This window comes from Malus sylvestris, chromosome 4, assembly GCF_916048215.2.
Source record: "Malus sylvestris chromosome 4, drMalSylv7.2, whole genome shotgun sequence".
Lineage (NCBI taxonomy): Eukaryota > Viridiplantae > Streptophyta > Magnoliopsida > Rosales > Rosaceae > Malus > Malus sylvestris.
In genome coordinates, this window is record NC_062263.1 from 25,519,038 (window position 1) to 25,532,642 (window position 13,605).

Below are 13,605 nucleotides of genomic sequence, written 5' to 3' on the forward strand. Positions count from 1 at the left end.
AAGCATGATCGGTGTTTAATATATCGATATGTAAATTTATTAAAATATTAAGGATATATAGATACCGATTACCTTTGATAGAAATTATGAAAATTTGTAATGAGTGAGTATGTCAACTCATTTAGATTTAGTCGAAATTCTCAAAAAATTCTCAAAAAATTTTGAAAGTTCGAAATCTGCAATGGGTTACAACAAATTTTATGTAGTGAATCAATAAATATCCTTGATATTCATGGTTTTCCAATATTTTGCTGATACAAGGTGAAATTTCTATTTCAACCCCCTTCCTTTTCTATATCAACGAAAATATCGACAATTTCACAGATATTTTAAATACATATTTAATTAAATGAAGATGAGGTGTGCTAAATTTTACTAAATGAATGAACTTCACAAAGTTAGACATAAAATTTCAATTGCCTAGATTTTCCATTGGGCTAGTGCCCCAAGTGGCTTCGCCCTTGTGCTACAGTGTTCCCTTTATTGGCAAACCATTGTTACTATGTTAGTAATTGGCAAGTCTGTCGTGTAACTCATTGTATACGACGGACTTCTTTATCAGGCTGCTCTGCAAGCCTTCGAGTGGCAGTCTTTGGTACGGTTCAAGCGAAAATCTTCGATCCCATAGTCTCAAAGAAGAGACTGACAAGCAACATGCAACAGGAGGCTTGCACAAACAAATGCATGTGGATTCCCTTATGGTTTAAGCTTTCTGCTTTTGGCTTAGTTGTAAGAGAGAGCCTGTTAGCAAGCTGGAGGTGCCTTGCTTGCCTTTTGATTCCAAGCATTGCAAATATGGTTGTCCTTTAATTTGCATCTATTCCTTTCTTTGCTCATATATCTTGCCCAATGTTTTGTTCATGTTCTGCAAGAAATAAAGAATGTCCCAAGAATTCAAACATACACTTACTACAACTCTGCATCATGGTAGAACGTTTTTCATCCATTCAGCTTCGTAGTTCACGTGAGTACAACGTTTTACCTTTTTATTTGAGTAGAACCGTTTGCATGTGAAAATAATATCACAACAACAGTATCTCAAGTCAATCACGCACTGTTACGTGAGAAAGTTAAACGCATGACAATGCGTGACTGAATTATAATATTACCGCATAAACTTCTTGGGTGTGTGTAAGTTTCATCCCTTCAAAGATCATGTGTCCAATTATCCCTTTCTCTAAATAGGATTACGGTAAAAAAAATGATGGAAACTTATTAGTGATAGATCATAGAACCAAATGATTATGTTCAAATCATACGACACCCATATTAATGTCGTTTACCGAAACACAAGCACCACCACGTCTGCACTTCAACAAAAAGATTCGGTGGGCGCGCGTGGGACAACTGACCACATACTGATTACGTGTCACCCAGACATTAGCCAGATTCCTTTCTCCCACATCCAGGCAACCAAACACGCACTAACTGGCGCGTACCTCATCCCCTCGGCGCATTTTAGCCCCGGACCCCCTAAAACCCTTCAACTTCCCCTGTTCACTATTTTATAAATTCCCGTCTAGCGCTGTCTAGACATTAAACGGCTGACCACAATCCTAATTAATATATATGCGTTCATAAATTTATTTGGGCATCAGCTTAGACCGCTTAGTTCGCTTCGTAGAATTTCATCAAATTTTCCAACTTGGACTATAAAAATTGCACCCTTCGCCGCATTTTAGCTACCTCTCCTCGTCAGCCTCGCCTCAGTTTCAAACACTCTCTCTCTATCTCTCTCCGCTTTCTCTCTCTAGGATTGATTCACGATGAGTGTGACATTGCAGTTCGTCTCGCTCTTAAACCCTGACCCTAGCAGCTGTGGATTGAAGAAGTCACCTTCGCGTTCTTCTCTGCGGTTTGGACAATTGATTGCAGCACGTGGTTACGGAGCCTCGCCTATTGCCGTCCCGAAAGTGCATTCCGGCGCTTCTCTGTCCCTGCACCGGCGGAGCTTGTGGACTCGGCCGATTGTCGCCGTCTCTGCTTCCCAGGAGGAATCTGTAAGCTGAAATTTTGAGTTTTTTCTTTGTCAATGATGGAATTATGAGTGTTTGGTTATTGGTAATAGTGTTTTGATTTGGTTTTAATGAGAAATGGGGGTTTGAGGTTAATGCACGCGAAGTGTTTGATTAAAGAATGCTGGTGCTTGTGTGGGATTGTATCAAGTTTCGATTTTGGCATATGGGAATTGGGAAAAAAGTATGATTGTGGTGATGAATGTTTTTGGAAAATCGGGTTTGGGATTTTAGTTTTCATTTGTCCAGTTCTTTTGACTGGATGTTTGGTTATGCTATCCTGATATCATGACCATTTACTAAGAAATTTGGGACAAAGCGTTACAAAATGTTGGTTTCGGGTTTGTTTGAGGTTTATAGGAAGGTAGATATATGGATGAGCCGGGTTGTATTAATTGTTCATTGGGGACGCAACTTGTCCACTTATCGTGAGTCGTGACATTAAATTGAATTTTTGTTCTTAGCAGCATTCAGACATTGAGGTGGAGGATGAAAACAGCAATGCCAAACCGAAATCTGAAGAATCAGAAGAAGCTTGGAAACAAACTCTGGGTTCTTTCAAAGAACAAACCTTGAAGATGCGAAGCCTCTCGCGGGAATTCTCGAAGAAAGCATTGGTTATTATGAAAGATACTTCGGAGCAGTTAAAAATACATGCTGATAAGGCAAGGGATTTGAGTGGGATAGCAAATGAAATCAGTGAACATTTTATCACCATAGCTGAAGCCAATTCCCCTGAGCCAGTGAGGGAAATTGTTGAAGCATATCATATATCAACTATTGATCCCAATGATGCTGCGCAAGTCCGCGACTTTCGCGTTGGGATACCTTATGGTATGTTTAACCTATGGAAAAAGACTTGCCTTTTTTTTTTTTCACCCCAAAAGCTTTTAGTAAATTTATGTGTCTGTGCCTGTGCCTATGCCTTGTAGGTCTTTTGCTTTCTGTGGGTGGATTCCTTTCCTTCTTGGTAACGGGAAGCATTTCTGCAATTAGGTTTGGGGTTATCCTTGGTGGCACTCTTTTGTTTCTAAGCGTTTCAAGTTTAACATCATATAGAAAAGGAGAATCATCTCCCTTTTTCTTGACAGGGCAGACAGGTAAAGATACATATTGGAGCTTATCCAATTTAGGTTTAATTACATGATTTAGTTTATCTTTTGTATAATTTTAATAATTTTTTATTGTATTATTGGACCTGCAGCTATATCCAGTATAATTTTTCTAAGGGAGGTAATCGTTCTGGCTCAGGTTAGAAATTCTTTCTTTTTCTAATTTTTACAATTCGGTTTCTTTACTAGTGTAATTGACATGTCTTCCAAATTTCTGATATTTATTGTTTCTGTTTTTGTTTCTCCTATTTGCAGAGACCATCGTTTCCGAATATTTTAACAACCCTTGTCAGGTTATCTGATTCATGCGTCTTCTCATTTTTGTGATGCTATTTACTTTCTTGCCTTTCTTTAATCAGAGGAAAATATATTGTCTTTGTAGGACATAGAGACAATGATATAATTACTAAAAGAGTTTTTATTTTCGCTCTCAAAATCCCCGTTCTGGAAAGGTAAAAAATAACCGTTCGTTTTGGGAAAGACATGATGGCATCTAGTTTTAAAGAACAAGCTGAGAGAGGGAAAATAATGGAAAAGACTGGCATGGTTCTTTGACTGTTTCCGACTAGATGGTCTCTAGATGATACAGATTGCCGACTCCCGCCTAACCTTTGGATGCACACCCATGAGCAACAATGCGCACTTTCCAGCATAAAAATGTTAAGAGTGCATTATGTTTATTTGAAATGAAGATAAAATCATCGTGTTTTTTAGTAGCTAATACCAAAACCGTATAGTGTGAGTTTTTGATTTCGCATGTTCAGAATATTACGAGTTTTTAATCATTATCCTGCAGAGCTCAAAAGAGTTTGTTATCTGATAATATGGTTTTTTTCTGTGCAGTGGAGCAGTTGTAGCTTTCTATTTCAATAAGATTGTACAGAATCGCAAGGATCAAAAGGGTCCCAACTTTGAGAAGGAGACAGAGAGTTAGAGAGCGTTCAACGTGAGTTTGCAGATCGTTTCTTACATGAGGTGCGGTGCGATGCTTCTTTTATGTAAATGTACCAAGAGTGATCGAAACTGGAATATATAATATGGTTTGGTGTTTCCGGCAGAGCCAAGTAACCATCTCCATCTGCGCCGGGCTAATGATATTTGCGGGAAAGCAGTAGCTGTGAGAGAACGTTTATGCGCTTCTGTTGGGAACGAGCAACAGAACTTAAGGCGCTTTTCTTTCTTTCTTTTTTTCACTTTGTAGTACCATCATCTAGTTTATCAGGGCAATCATTTGATTTTTATATCTGTAATAATATATGGTGTTCTTGCTCCCCTTTTCGGCATTTCCTACTAGGGACTTTCTTGAGCGACTTCGGGTGTTCTAACTGTTAAATTTTATTTTAAAATATAGAAATTAAGATCGAATGATTATAACACCTGGAGTTGTTTCCTCGACACTATTCTCATTTTCTTAATTAACTTATTTATTGAGGAGCAATTCATTAATAACTTACCAGGAAAAAGGCACATGTCACATATGCTGGGAGTTTAAAGGAGTTTCTTTTTTTCATTCTTTGGAAAATAAAATAAGTGAAAAATAGCAGTGTTAAATGACAAAAGAGTCTGTCGGTATCCTATTAAAAGAATTTCATCAATTTTAAAAACATTTCTTAAGAATATCTATTGAAAACAACTATTTTTAAGACTCAAAAACTTGTTTGGTATGGGATTTAAAATTATTTTCATATTGCAAAATTTAAACTGGACAAAGAGATCAAAAGAAAGGGGGTCGCAAAAGAAAGGGGGTCGCAAGAGAGGGAGAAAGATGGGAGAGGTGGAAGAGAAAAAAAAGGATCAGAGAAGATAGAGGACCGGAGGAGATAAAGAGGAGGAGAGAGAAGAAAGAAGAGAAGAGAAAGGAGGGGAGAAGAAGAGAAAATGAAGAGAGGAGAGAGATGAAAAAAGAGAGATTTGGAGTGAGAGGGGAGGGGTGAGAAAAAAAAAAGAACTAAGCTAAGTTTAAAAACTCTAAACCACATCAAGTGACCCAGTGGTAAGGGCGCGAACTGCGACTCTCCAATAAACAAAAAAAATGTGATAAGTCTTAAGTTTGAGGCTCCGAGCTAGTTAATTTGCTATAAATATGGGGGTGAGTGATTTACTTTTCCTAGTGAACAAACTAAACCTACTTAATGGCTGGTTACTTCTGCCACTTTTAGGGCTCATTTGGGATTCCTCAACTAAAGATCAGTCACCATTGCCAAGATGAAGCTCCCCATAACCTCTATGGGCTAAAAAAAAAAAAAGTAACCGTGACTTGCCAATAGTTGTCCTCATTTTTTGTAAAAATAAAGGTTTAATTCTATATATATTTTTTAAAGTTAGTCTTGAGTACAAATTTTTAAAATAGTTTTACCAAACGAGTTTTTAAGACCTAAAACTTGAAAAGTGTTTTTAAGTTAAAAATGTTGAATTCAAATAGAATATCAAACAGGCGCTAAATTACTCCTACATTTTAAATTTCTTGTTCAACCGTATAAACTTGGAAAAAATAAATGATCAACTTTGCTTCAGAGAGTGAAAAAAAATGCTGATTCCAACGGTAAAATGTTTATTACTTTGAATAAAAAAACTAGTTGGTATCTAATGTTTCCTACTAGAATATATAATGTGAAACGCTAGATGCACATCTAAAACGTTACAATCTCACGCGAAATGAAACAAATTGCCAGCGCCTAGAGGCGAGAGGAGGACATAGGATTTCAGGACGTTGGTTGTCTTCCCTTTTCTCTCGGACAGCATCTTATGTCTTATGAATACGTCTCTCCGCCGGTTTCAGATATCCCCGCGGGCGACGTGGCTCGGAACTTCTCCTTGATTATCCAACGGCATGTACTGCGCCATGATTGCCCGGATCTCCGAATCCATGTATCTCTGCACAAGAGAGATTCAACAAACCACTTTTAGGACGGACACATCGTCGAAAGTGGACTCGTAGAGTGAACTGGATTTACATACGTATTTTTTGCATCGAGAATTTGAGAGTAAGGAAACATACCCGGATTCGGTACTTGTAAACTGCGAAGCCCCCAACTCCGACAGCACCCAAGCAGAGAATGATAACCCAAATTAGGCCCCAGCTAGACCCAGAACCACTTCCGTTTTTACCTGCTTAAAAAAAGTACGACAGAAGGTAGGAAACATGTGTCAAACATGATTTAATGAGAGGAAACACACAGCAGGGATTCTATCATTTAGATTAAATCTCCGTATGAAAAGGTAGTTCCAATGTCACAATCTAATGAATTGCGAGGTTGAAATGGCTGACTAGTTTGGTAAGAAAACTACACCAGCTGACCAGCATGTCATTCAAATGACTAAAACAGAAAAGAATTGAGAATACTCACCTATACATGCATCATTTTCTCGCATGTACAGTAAACCGCCACCGCAACTGCACTCGTAACTTCCCCAAGTATTCTTGCATTTGCATTGTGAACATTGGCAAGCCGTTTTCTCCTTGCACTCATCAACATCTGGAACATGAACAAAAGCAGAAAACCGGGTGGGCGAATTCATATCAATACAAGAGAATAACGTCCTTTAGTTGGTTACAATATGAAATAAAGCACCAGTGAAAGGCGGTAGCAGATTATGCGGAAATCCAACCATTCACCTGGGCAATGCGGGATGACAACCAAGAAGACTAATTAAAATCATAAGTATTTAACTTGTAATACCAGTGGTGGCCTTCAAATCCAAGACCCTACATTATGTGCTCATTTGGTAGCCTTATAAATTTAATATTTTATAAGAAACGACCGAGAAGTAGCCTTACAAACTTAAAAGTCCAGGAAGTTGGTAATCTTTGGTTGATGGTAAAACAGTGTATAGAAATGTGGTATAAACAGTTTCTGGTAGAAAATCCATGGAAATGGGACTGGGAGCTTAAGCTAAATATGCTTAACAAGCCATCGAGAATTACACTAATTAGAGACATCTAGACATAGCAGGTACCTTCACATGTTTTCTCTCCATCACCCTTGAATCCTGGTGGACAACTGCAACCATTTGTATGGTCATCCTGAACATCCATTAATCAGAAATCATAATCACTTTTACTTGAGGGGGGAGATAGACTCTTAAAATAGATTCATATCCAAACTTACACGACATGCAGAGTAAGTCCTGCCAGATCGGGTTTCCTTCCAACAACCTCCATTGTTTATTCCACAACGTAATGCTCCTGAAGCTGCTCAATCAAACAAGCAACATAATGGCTTGAGTAAAACAAAACAAGTACATAAAATGGCATGTTATTTCAAGAACCCAGTCCTAAAACTTCTGAGCATAATGATGGTACTTGTAACTTTTCTTTACAGCAAAAGAAAAATGAAAGATGAAAAAAGGAAATATAAACGAAGTAATGTCCAGTAAGTTAGAGACTATAACCTTGACTAAGATCATATAACCTCTACTGGCAGTACACGTGAAAATTTGGAATTTATGCCGCAACTAAACATATATGACATTCAAATAATTTACCTTCACAGTGAGTATAACCATCACCAACAAACTTTACGCCTTGCACAATAGGGCATTCGCACACTCTTCCGCGAAATGTATCCTAAAACAAAAGAACGCTCGGTAAATCCCAAAAAAACTCAAATATCAATAACTCTGAACATCCCCCACACCCACCCACCCACCCACACAAAAAGAATACATGAATGAAAGTTTACGACAATAGATACCCTGCACGCGGTAATGTTAGCAGCTTTGTCATGCCAGCAACCTCCATTGTTCTCTAAACACTCATTTGTCTGTACATCTGGAAAACACAAATAAACAGGCAAATGAAACCATCTCAGAGATAATAGAGTTCGCGCCAAGTAAGGATATAATTCTGCCATTCGATAATCTTTGTAAAAACATGCCACCCAGATATGGTTGGAAACTTATGATACCGTTACAAATACTTATTGCAAGCCTGCACGCACACATACATTCAAGTAGCACGGTTTTTACTGGAAGGGGCATCATCATTTTATTAAATAAATTATACTGCAGTTGGTTTTTATTGTGTACAAGAGTATTGTTTTGGTTGCTGGGAATCACCCTCTTTATAATAATGGTAAGTACAGCAAAGACAGGTAAGCAGTAGATTCAAAATATTCACATGTATCATCATATAAACTCACACGTGAAATAACAGAATCAATTGACATAACATACCAAAGAAAAACATAGGAAACAGTCATAGAAAAACAAGGCAAATGAGGACCTTCACTTAAACAAACAGAGGGCTCAGTGGTCTCTTGGAAACCAGCACAGATGGCTTTGAGAACAGCTCCTTTGTCCAGTTTCCCTTAACATACAAAAGGAACAAACGTGAGACAAGAAAAGTGATGTGAATAAATGCCTAACGGGATATGTAAACAAGTTGTTTTATACCTCTATACTGTCTGTTGTTTATTACAAGAGTTGGCAATATCGTAACATCTCCACGGGTGCCTTTGCCAATCTGAAACTCGATTTGAGAAGTGAAATATGAGAACAAAGTAACACACTATATACAAAAAATGAAAAGATGGAAAGATAAGGCTAGAACATGTTAAACAGTTCCCAAAAGCCCAACCTGTGCATCCTGTTCGGCCTTCAGAACTGCATTCTCCTCATCCGCTTCAGGGTCGCCAATACATTTCTGTATCTTCTTAAGATCAGCACCTTTAATGTTACAGAAAATACATTGAAATAGTTACTTTATGATCCTCAGAATTTAGCAGAGTAAATGACAATCCACAAAAACTGGCCAAGGAGAGATGAAGATTTTAGGCAACTCGCATCAAAGTTTTTGACATTTAATGAATTTCTATTACATTGACCGAGCCTAAAACTTTCAGGCATATAATAGCAGGTAAAAAAGAAAAATGATCACATGAACAATTCACTCACATACTCCAGTTAAATATTGAAGAATAACGCAACAATTAACACAAACCAAGAAAATAGAATTATGGCAAAATATAGACAGCCCAATCATAGAATTGCAAATAAACAAGCCATCCGAGAGATGGCACAAGATGGCAGTTCAAACTGACAAGGCAGCTTAAACTGGCAGATTGATATAATTTTCCAAAATACAATAGAATTTTAAAACTCGAGAAGCGAGCAGAAACAACTAGCAACAGAATCAAAATGCAAATCAGCAGAAATATTAAATTGTATGTAGGCTAAAGAATATATCTACAATGCCGCTAACAATAGTGCATTCGTTAACCAAATTTTGACTTTCTATAGATGAGCTGTTGCTACCATACCAAGGGATTCAATAACTTGATTTGCACACTCTTCGGTGTACTTCTTATCTTTCATTGGGCAACGTATCGCAAAGTCAGTTACATAGTCCCACCAAAGCCATGGCTTTCCACTTTCATTGGCCACTTTATATAAGCAAGCTTGGCGGAGATTTTGAACCACAACATCTTTCCCATCATAACCTTTACTGAAATCTTGCTCGGGATCTGGAGCACAGTACCTCCCATGGTTGATGCACTGAGACTTGCACTGTTTGCTCAAAACAAAAGCTTCTGGACAGTACCAGGTTATATAGTGTGGAGTAAACTGGGTGTACCCCTTCCGCTCAAGAACCTGAGCTGCTCCTTTAAAGCTTTTCACAAACTCAATCTGGCTATCACACTTTGGCCCACACTCATCATTGCTATTCGTCCAGAACTCATACTCAACACGTTCATCAGGATGTGGAAGAGCCTCTGTCCAGTCTAGATTTATGTTGACCATCTCCCCACCTGATAGAGATTTTTTTATACTTTCTCCCAACTCTTTGCTAATGAGAGCCGAGGGAATTGTGATTTTCTGCAGATAATCAGCATCCGCATTTTCTTCTTCAGGATTGTCCATGGTAATCAACGGTTCATTCCTGTCATCTGCAACAAGAATAGCAGCCGCTCCCCCTTTCTGCGCATTCCATGCCTTCAATGTGAAGTAACAATCTGCCAGGACATCACATTCAATCAGTCAAATAACGAAAACATTACCAGTGAAGGGGCACAGAAAAATTACATGCATGTCCATAGAAATGTCTCGATTAAAACCATCCGCTTACAGACTCGCAGAATTGAGTCATTAAAAAACCTTCCAAGTGCAGAAATAAAGGAGGGTAAGGGCTTGAATTATGAATACCCAAGAACCATAACAATAACGAATAAGCAACCAACCGAACCCAACTTGATCAGTTATCAATCATGTGATTAACTTTTAGAAAATACTTTGGAGTTTCGACATAAAACCACAAGTATGAACACAAAAAACACACCAAACTATTCCCATATAAATCAACTGCAAATTCCATAACACCCCATAATTGTTTCTACACGATTTTGCACACTGATACCAAACTATTTGTCTATTACCATAAAAGTTAACAATTTAGTGAAAAATATAAAAAATTGAAGATTCTAACATCCTCGATCGACAAGCAGAAAAGTTAACCAAACTATTTGTCTATTACCATAAAAGTTAACAATTTAGTGAAAAATATCAAAAATTGAAGATTCTAACCTCCTCGATCGACAAGCAGAAACGTCGGCAGACCACCGGGCTTCGGTTTGAAGGATTCATCGAAATCTTCAAACCCTTTGCATGCCTTCTGATTGGTCTTCGGATAGTACACAGTTCCGACCAACGTTCCTCCGTATTGAGGAACCCCAAAGTTCCCAATCGCACATTCGTACAATCCCTTCATCGAGCTTGGAGAAGTCACCTTCAAGCTGTTCTTCTCCACCACGAACCTCCCCACACAAACCCCACAAAGCAGAAACCACACCCCCACTAAAAGTCCAAGCTTTTCCTTCATTTTTTACTCACTGAAACACTAAGCCTCCAGTTTAGAAGCCGAAACAGAGAGACCCAGATCAAATGATTCAAAACCCAATAATCAAAAACGATTGTTTCGAACCCAATTTTACAAATTTACAGAGAAGAAAAGGGAAGTTTTCACGGATTTCCCCGAGAAAATATGGTTTTTCTCAAAACCCAGATCGCAAATTTGGTAATTAAGAAGGGAAACTTGTTCCTGTGCTCTGCAAGTTTTCTGGGTCTGGAAGTTAATTTCGTGGGAAAGCGTAGAAAGGTCAAAAAGACGTAGTTTTTCTTTCTTTTTTCGAGAAGTTATTTTATTTATTCTTTTGGTATTTAGAAGTGAAAATGTTTTAAATTTAAATAGTTAAACGAAGAAAAAATAGTTCTCAAATTATAATTCTGACATTCTTTTTATTTTCTGAAATTTCCAGGAAACAACGAAATTCCAATTTCCAATTCTTTTCCAATTGCGTGTAAATTGTAAATTTGTAATTGACATTTTGGCTTTAAGCTATTGATAAAACAGATGGGCCCATACTGGAGCAACATATCGATGTTTCGTTATGCTTTGCATGCAATCCAAGTGTCTCTTTCTCTGTGAACTCAAAAATAAATTCAGTATATTAAGAATACGATTTAGTGTATCCAAGTGTCATGATATATAAATAAATGATTAAATATTAGAAAATTTTATTATGATATTTAATGTTTCGAATGTTGTGTCGGCATCCTAAAAAATAATAAAAAAATTACAAATTTACGGGTATTTAATCAAAATTTTAAATAAGGTATCTCTTCTTAAAAAAAATTATGAATTCACTAGTTTATGAAACTTTACAAGAACTCCATCAAACTCCACATGTTTATAACTTTTTTAAAAACCTTCAAAATCTCAACTGAATACACCATCATTAATTTGTGGCAGAAGTTCATAGTTATTAACAACGAAAGCTTTTGTAATGTTGTCTGACAAGGACAATTCTAAATTTTTAATATGATGAAATGATCGTAAAAAAATCACATCTAATTAGATAAGATTTGTCATACGAGTAATGTGATCCAAATGTCTCTACACAAGTTTTATTATATTAATATGTATCTTCTGTATGAGTAGGTAACAAATCACGTACCAATAGAGATAGACACATTAATGTAGCATATGCAACATATAATAAAGAAGCTTATTTCCACTTTTAGGCTTCAAAGAAACACTAAGTAAATCTCCAACCATAAAAGTATTTCTCATTGAGGATGTTGAAAAAGATTATTGAATGTTTTGCTGTCTTAATAATTGGTTAAAGATACCATGTAAAAGCATTTATAATGGAAATGTCAAAAGATAAATGTCAAATATCAATTTGATGGCTCATGTGCAATGGCAAATTTTATCTTCCTCCAATTTGTATATTTTTTGTATCAATGATATTTGTAGGACTAATGGTTAAAAAGAACTCCATTAAAGTAATTTTTTAAGAATGCATTAGTGAGATCCAAATAGTAAAATAATTAAAAAACTTAATTGACAACCCATTTCTCATATGTCAAATTTAACAGCAAATTTTTTTTTATATCAATCCATGTACGATTGGTATATGAATTTGAACTTCTTTTTATCTTCAAATTTAATTGCATAGCGCTTTATTTTAGGATTGACATCTCCTCAAACTAATACGATCAAAAGAATATGGTCCTTGAATAAAGATAGAGAACACTACTTTGGTTTGGTAGTAACTTTACTGTTTAGTGCATGCTACTTCTGCCAAGTTGCATGGTATGGGAAACACGTGGTTGGATACAGGCCAAGAGGATCCTCTACGGATCCTTTTGGTGGAGAAATTTTTAGTTGTGACGGGAATATAAATAGTACACCACATGTTTTTATGTAAGTGGTGGAAAATTTTAATTTTAAAGTAATTAACCTTTTAATACATATAACTCACCATTTATATAGGGCCATGTAGTGGGGGGATCAGGATCTTCTCCTGAGCAAATGAAGAGGATCCTCCTAACTGGGCCCATCGGGCCGTTCAAAATTTATCCAACAGCTACAAACAGGGCGCTCCACTAAAAATTATAATAATTGTAGCCGTTCGATAAAATTTGAACGGTTCGATGGACCTGGTCAGGAGGATCCTCTCCATTTGCTTAGGAGAGGGTCCTGATCTCATATGGTGTACCACCTTGTGTGACGGTCACACTGAAAAATCTCTCATTTTGGTGAGGATTATGAAGATTTGTAAATCGTGTCCATTTATCGTACATCGTGTAGTTAGTTTTTGTTAGGTGTTGTTTGTATATAATTTTAAATAAAAATATTTAAAATGATTTTTGAATGCATGATGTATGATTTATGATAAACGAATATGATTTATGAATTTCCGAAATTTAGGATGAGAATACAAGATCACATCTGGGCACATTTAGTGGCGGCGGTCCTGTACCCAAATTTAACGCAATTCATGGGCCTCAGACAAAGAAAGGTAATGATATGGTTGCCAACATAGCAACATCAATTTACTTTATACTTTTTATCCAAAATAATTTCGACATAACTTTTTATTCAAAATGTTTTCGACATGAATTTTTAATTTGATATTTGAGAAATTGACAGAAATAATTTTTTGAGATTGTTTACCGTTATTTTAATCATTTTGTAA

General features: G+C 36.7%; 2 protein-coding genes across 7 annotated transcripts; one reads left to right on the forward strand and one right to left on the reverse strand.

Moving 5' to 3' along the window:
* The first annotated feature begins 1,522 nt into the window (after nt 1-1,522).
* LOC126619912 (protein FATTY ACID EXPORT 3, chloroplastic-like) lies at nt 1,523-4,503 on the forward strand. 5 transcript variants are annotated; one of them, XM_050288352.1, is made up of 7 exons: nt 1,524-2,000; nt 2,480-2,849; nt 2,948-3,115; nt 3,220-3,266; nt 3,383-3,420; nt 3,971-4,102; nt 4,186-4,503. In XM_050288352.1, exons 1-6 carry the CDS (start codon nt 1,767-1,769, stop codon nt 4,059-4,061), a joined length of 948 nt encoding a protein of 315 aa, XP_050144309.1. In that variant the 5' UTR covers nt 1,524-1,766; the 3' UTR covers nt 4,062-4,102; nt 4,186-4,503. The 5 variants fall into 5 exon arrangements, 4 of the variants coding, with proteins under 4 accessions (XP_050144311.1, XP_050144309.1, XP_050144308.1 ...); XR_007622180.1 differs by lacking the exon at nt 3,383-3,420 and having other exon boundaries at nt 1,523-2,000; nt 3,220-3,248; XM_050288351.1 differs by having other exon boundaries at nt 3,971-4,503.
* Nucleotides 4,504-5,658: 1,155 nt separating this feature from the next.
* LOC126619898 (vacuolar-sorting receptor 1-like) lies at nt 5,659-11,259 on the reverse strand. Of its 2 annotated transcripts, none has more exons than XM_050288328.1 (12): nt 10,649-11,259; nt 9,388-10,080; nt 8,706-8,794; nt 8,522-8,591; nt 8,352-8,435; nt 7,822-7,898; nt 7,613-7,694; nt 7,237-7,319; nt 7,085-7,151; nt 6,475-6,603; nt 6,126-6,238; nt 5,659-6,001 (listed from the first exon to the last, which is right to left on the reverse strand). In XM_050288328.1, the coding sequence occupies exons 1-12, from the start codon at nt 10,941-10,943 to the stop codon at nt 5,903-5,905; spliced, it is 1,881 nt and encodes a 626-aa protein (XP_050144285.1). In that variant the 5' UTR covers nt 10,944-11,259; the 3' UTR covers nt 5,659-5,902. The 2 variants fall into 2 exon arrangements, with proteins under 2 accessions (XP_050144285.1, XP_050144287.1); XM_050288330.1 differs by having other exon boundaries at nt 6,126-6,235; nt 10,649-11,257.
* Between the last annotated feature and the right edge of the window lie 2,346 nt (nt 11,260-13,605).

Bases quoted from the DNA above. Each gene is read 5' to 3' on its own strand.
- LOC126619898 (XM_050288328.1), bottom strand. From the start codon at position 10,943: ATGAAGGAAAAGCTTGGACTTTTAGTGGGGGTGTGGTTTCTGCTTTGT. The intron at 10,081-10,648 runs GTTAGAATCTTC...ATGTCCTGGCAG, and splicing joins TCTGCTTGTCGATCGAGGAG to ATTGTTACTTCACATTGAAG. The intron at 8,592-8,705 runs GTTGGGCTTTTG...ATCGAGTTTCAG, and splicing joins AGGCCGAACAGGATGCACAG to ATTGGCAAAGGCACCCGTGG.
- LOC126619912 (XM_050288351.1), top strand. From the start codon at position 1,767: ATGAGTGTGACATTGCAGTTCGTCTCGCTCTTAAACCCTGACCCTAGC. The intron at 3,116-3,219 runs GTAAAGATACAT...TTGGACCTGCAG, and splicing joins TTTCTTGACAGGGCAGACAG to CTATATCCAGTATAATTTTT. The intron at 3,421-3,970 runs GTTATCTGATTC...TTTTCTGTGCAG, and splicing joins ATTTTAACAACCCTTGTCAG to TGGAGCAGTTGTAGCTTTCT.